Raw genomic sequence first — 3720 nt, 5'->3', positions numbered from 1 at the left:
TTCAGGTTCAGAAAACATGCATTATACACCTAAAAAGAGAAAGAGATTCCTTCACAGTTCCTCTTTGTCTACGAACGTACCCACCCCCCCATTCGTTTACACTCCACATGTTTTATATAGCTCAATGTAGCACACAAATTGTACGTATGTATGTAATTGCTGATTCTCTGTACATATCCCGTGAAGTTAGGCGAGTGTCGTCCGCGACTCGAAAGAAACAGCTGTTCTGCTGTTGGGTTGGATGGTTACTTTGACAGGAAGGTCGAAGGATAAAAGCGAATGTTTTATTTAGATTTAATCGTTTTAAATGATATCGCGAATATTCCGTGGCGAAAATGAGAACGTCGCAGTCAAGAGAAAACGGCAAATCGACACCCTGAAAATTTTTAACGACAAGTAAGCAACACTGCACTCGTAACCTCGCTAGCGTTAACCTGACTATTTAGTAATCAATCGCGTCGCGATTATGTATTTCAACTTTCAGGCAATTCGTTCGAAACAACGATTTCTATGATTCTCACTTCATGAGAACTGAAAAACGCGTTTCGAGCTTCTTAAATATATAAATTCCTACTCGTACCTTTGTTCGCGTCCATCACGCAATAATTAACGATATCGTCTTTGGTACACGCCCAATTTTATTGAGATCAATCTCTTTGTTTCACCTTTCATCTGGATCGTTTATTGTCCAATTACATGCAACCTTGACCATATCTTTACTGTAAACGAGGTTTATTCAATTAACAAATTAATTCTCGTTACAGTGTAGTAGAATTAAGAGAAGATGTGGAATATCAAGTACAATTCAACACTGAGGATAGGCGAATGGCTATTACGGTCTCTTTGTCGCCAGAGTTTCCGTTGGAAAAGCCAGTGCTCAAGGTTTCGCCACCTATAAACCACCCTTGGTGCAACGAACACAGTGAAATCACAAGTGCCCCGGGGTTACTTAACGTAAGCTCTCTTAATAATATGAATAAAATTTATAAAAAGAAGAGCGAGAATCATTTTCTGTTGTCAGTTTACAGTGCACAGCGATCTAGGTCGTGTCGTTCAAGCTATCATTAGAGAGTTTAGTAGAAACCCTCCGCAATTAAAAGACATCTCTCCTGGATCCGCGAAGTTGCACAGAGGTACGTTCAAACACGAAGGAGAAAGTACATTAGATTTATTATAATTTTTACCTGTTAAGTATGAAATGGAGATTACTACAAAACTTAATGTCTAACTTAACATTCGTTCACGTACTTTCAGAAGATCCATACCATATCTTGTACTAAATTATTTACATTTGTTTACTTATATACGACATAATCCTCAGTGATAAATATTCAGACATAAACATCTAGCATTTAAAACTGAGTTCCTATACAAAAACAATGACGAAGTATTGAAATTCTTCTGACATTTCAAAGAATATTAAATTGTTTGATCTGTGGGAATAGGTGACAAAATAATTAGCACTGGTGATTTCATTTGAAATATTTTCCAAAAGGACCATGTGGCCCATCGCTAGGCCAGTCCGCCACAGATCCATTATTAAAAAAGTTATTCAGTTTTGAAATTGGTATGAATATTTATGAAGTTCTACTGACTGACGAATTGAAGAAAAGATGTGATTTAATTTCGTTGAAGTAGAAGTAACATGAATAAGAAACGAGACGAAACTTGTTTCGTTCTTAGAGTTCCATATCTCTCTGGTTTTCCAATATTACTTTATGAAATAGTAGTCCTGCAAGGTTGTTTGAGTCCTTACATAAAACAAATGACGAAGCATTGAAATTTTAAGTTATTAGATGTTAAGTTAATAAAACAATGTTATTAAAACACTTGAAATTTTACGAGGCTATTAAAAAAGTTATTACATTTTGAATTCTTATGTTGAATGACAAAAATGTAGACGGAATNATATTATTTAAGATATACAATAAAAAGTAAGCAAAAGCAATAATTATAGAACATATAGACAATGTAGACAGACTGCAAGTCAGGTACAATTGTATTAGAATAGTAGAAATTATGTGTTAAAGATTTCCAGTGGTTTAACAAAACACGAACAATTCAATAAATCTTACTTCTCTGTAAATATCACTTCCTACAAGTTTATCGTTTCAAATATTGAATATAAGTAGCTGTTTATAACATTTTTTAAACTAATGGAGTTTACGGTTTATATAATCTTAAAGTTTCCCTCTTCTATTCCCACTTATTACTATATTTCCTTTTTTCAGTGTCTTTCAAGTACCTTTCCACACTTCAATTTCTACAAAATATTATATCTAAATAAGTAAATTCCTTCACTTCTTCGTTTTTTAACTTCCAATCATTTTACTTCTTCCTCCTTTTAAAAATCCCATAATTTCTGTTTCTTTTACATTTAAACTTAGGTGCTTCTCATCCAAATATTTTTCTAATTTTCGAACCATTTCTTTCAATTCTTCTCTATCTGTTAAAAATACTATGACATTAACGTATGACAATGATTATAACTATACTCCTTTATAAAAAGGGTGAAAGCATTAATGTACATTTTCCTTTTATTTTAGATTTACAAGGAAGGAATTCGCCGTCGTATTCGATGCAACAATACCAGGAGATCCCGCCAACGTCATACAATTCTTATTACGCCACACAGTTCCCGCAGTATTCGTCCGCGTCCAGTGCGAACACTCATATTTATAACTACGATCACTCGACTTCCGGTAACGCGTACATGACGGATGGCCACACGAAGTTCGGTTCTCCGTCCCAACACACGACGTCATACTCGGGTTCGCTTCGCAACACGGATCCGGTTAGATACAATTCGAATCAACACGCGACTTACTTGAATTCGCACTACGTAAACGCGAATTACCAGCAGCAGCAGCAGCAGCAGCAACAACAGCAACAACAACAGCAACAACAGCAACAACAGCAGCAGCAGCAGTCGTTGCCGAATCAAACGAAGCCGCGGCAGAGCGTCGCGTTTCCGGAGTTGAACAGCTTGACTAACGAGGAATTGAAACTGCTCAGCGAGGACGATGACAGACTCGACGAATTCCTTGACAAACATTCCGAGATAAAAGACGTTAACACGGCTATCGACGACGCGATAGATTGGGTCCAAAAAACTGCCGGTAAGATCAGTGGATGCATTACGTGCTGCGACAATTTCTACTCGATCAACTATTTCCGTTCCGTTCAATTCTCCGTTTTAATCATTTATTTTAATTATTNTTCGTGCCGTAGCGGCGCTGCTCGAGTACAAAGAGTTAAATTAAATCTGTGAATAATTGTTCGTTTCAAATCGAAGTCTTGTATCTATCGATTGTATTATACAGCCTTGGAAAATGAATTTTTGATAGAGTACAAGAATGTATTTACTCAATGAGCAATGTCTTATGGCAAATGTATAGAAAATTTCATTGCAACAATAATAGAGAGCTATTAAATTTGTTGAGAGCTTCGAACGTAAAAAATTATATGCTACTCGTATAGTAAAATATTTCTGAATTTTTTCATCAACTTCCATCCACTCGAATAAAACTTAAAAATGTTGAAAATCGTACTCAAAGGGATATCACTTCAAATCTGGCAATACTTGGAAATTTAAAAGCTTTACGAGTTTTTATTTTATATATATTATGGATGGAAACATTTGAAAAAATTCTATGTGCTACTCGTATAGTAGAATATTTCTGAATTTTTTCATTAACTTCCATTCACTAGAATCAGAGA

General features: G+C 35.4%; 1 protein-coding gene across 2 annotated transcripts in view; it reads left to right on the top strand.

Annotated features, from left to right (window-relative positions):
- The first annotated feature begins 169 nt into the window (after positions 1 to 169).
- Vsp37A (Vacuolar protein sorting 37A) overlaps positions 170 to 3720 on the top strand; it is a 5999-nt gene continuing 2448 nt past the window's right edge. The window contains exons 1-5 of one of the 2 annotated variants that reach the window (XM_026810733.1): positions 170 to 396; positions 765 to 954; positions 1022 to 1133; positions 2547 to 2794; positions 2861 to 3119. In XM_026810733.1, coding sequence (XP_026666534.1) covers positions 308 to 396; positions 765 to 954; positions 1022 to 1133; positions 2547 to 2794; positions 2861 to 3119 — 898 coding nt within the window. In that variant the 5' untranslated portion in view covers positions 170 to 307. Of the gene's footprint in view, positions 397 to 764; positions 955 to 1021; positions 1134 to 2546; positions 3120 to 3720 lie in introns of both variants that reach the window. The other variant, XM_018037575.2, reaches the window with a different exon arrangement.

Source organism: Ceratina calcarata, unplaced genomic scaffold (assembly GCF_001652005.2).
Source record: "Ceratina calcarata isolate Rehan_Ccalc_2016 unplaced genomic scaffold, ASM165200v1 scaffold171.2, whole genome shotgun sequence".
Taxonomy (NCBI): domain Eukaryota; kingdom Metazoa; phylum Arthropoda; class Insecta; order Hymenoptera; family Apidae; genus Ceratina; species Ceratina calcarata.
Note: the sequence above shows the minus strand (reverse complement) of the source record. Positions and strands in the feature narration are given on the sequence as shown.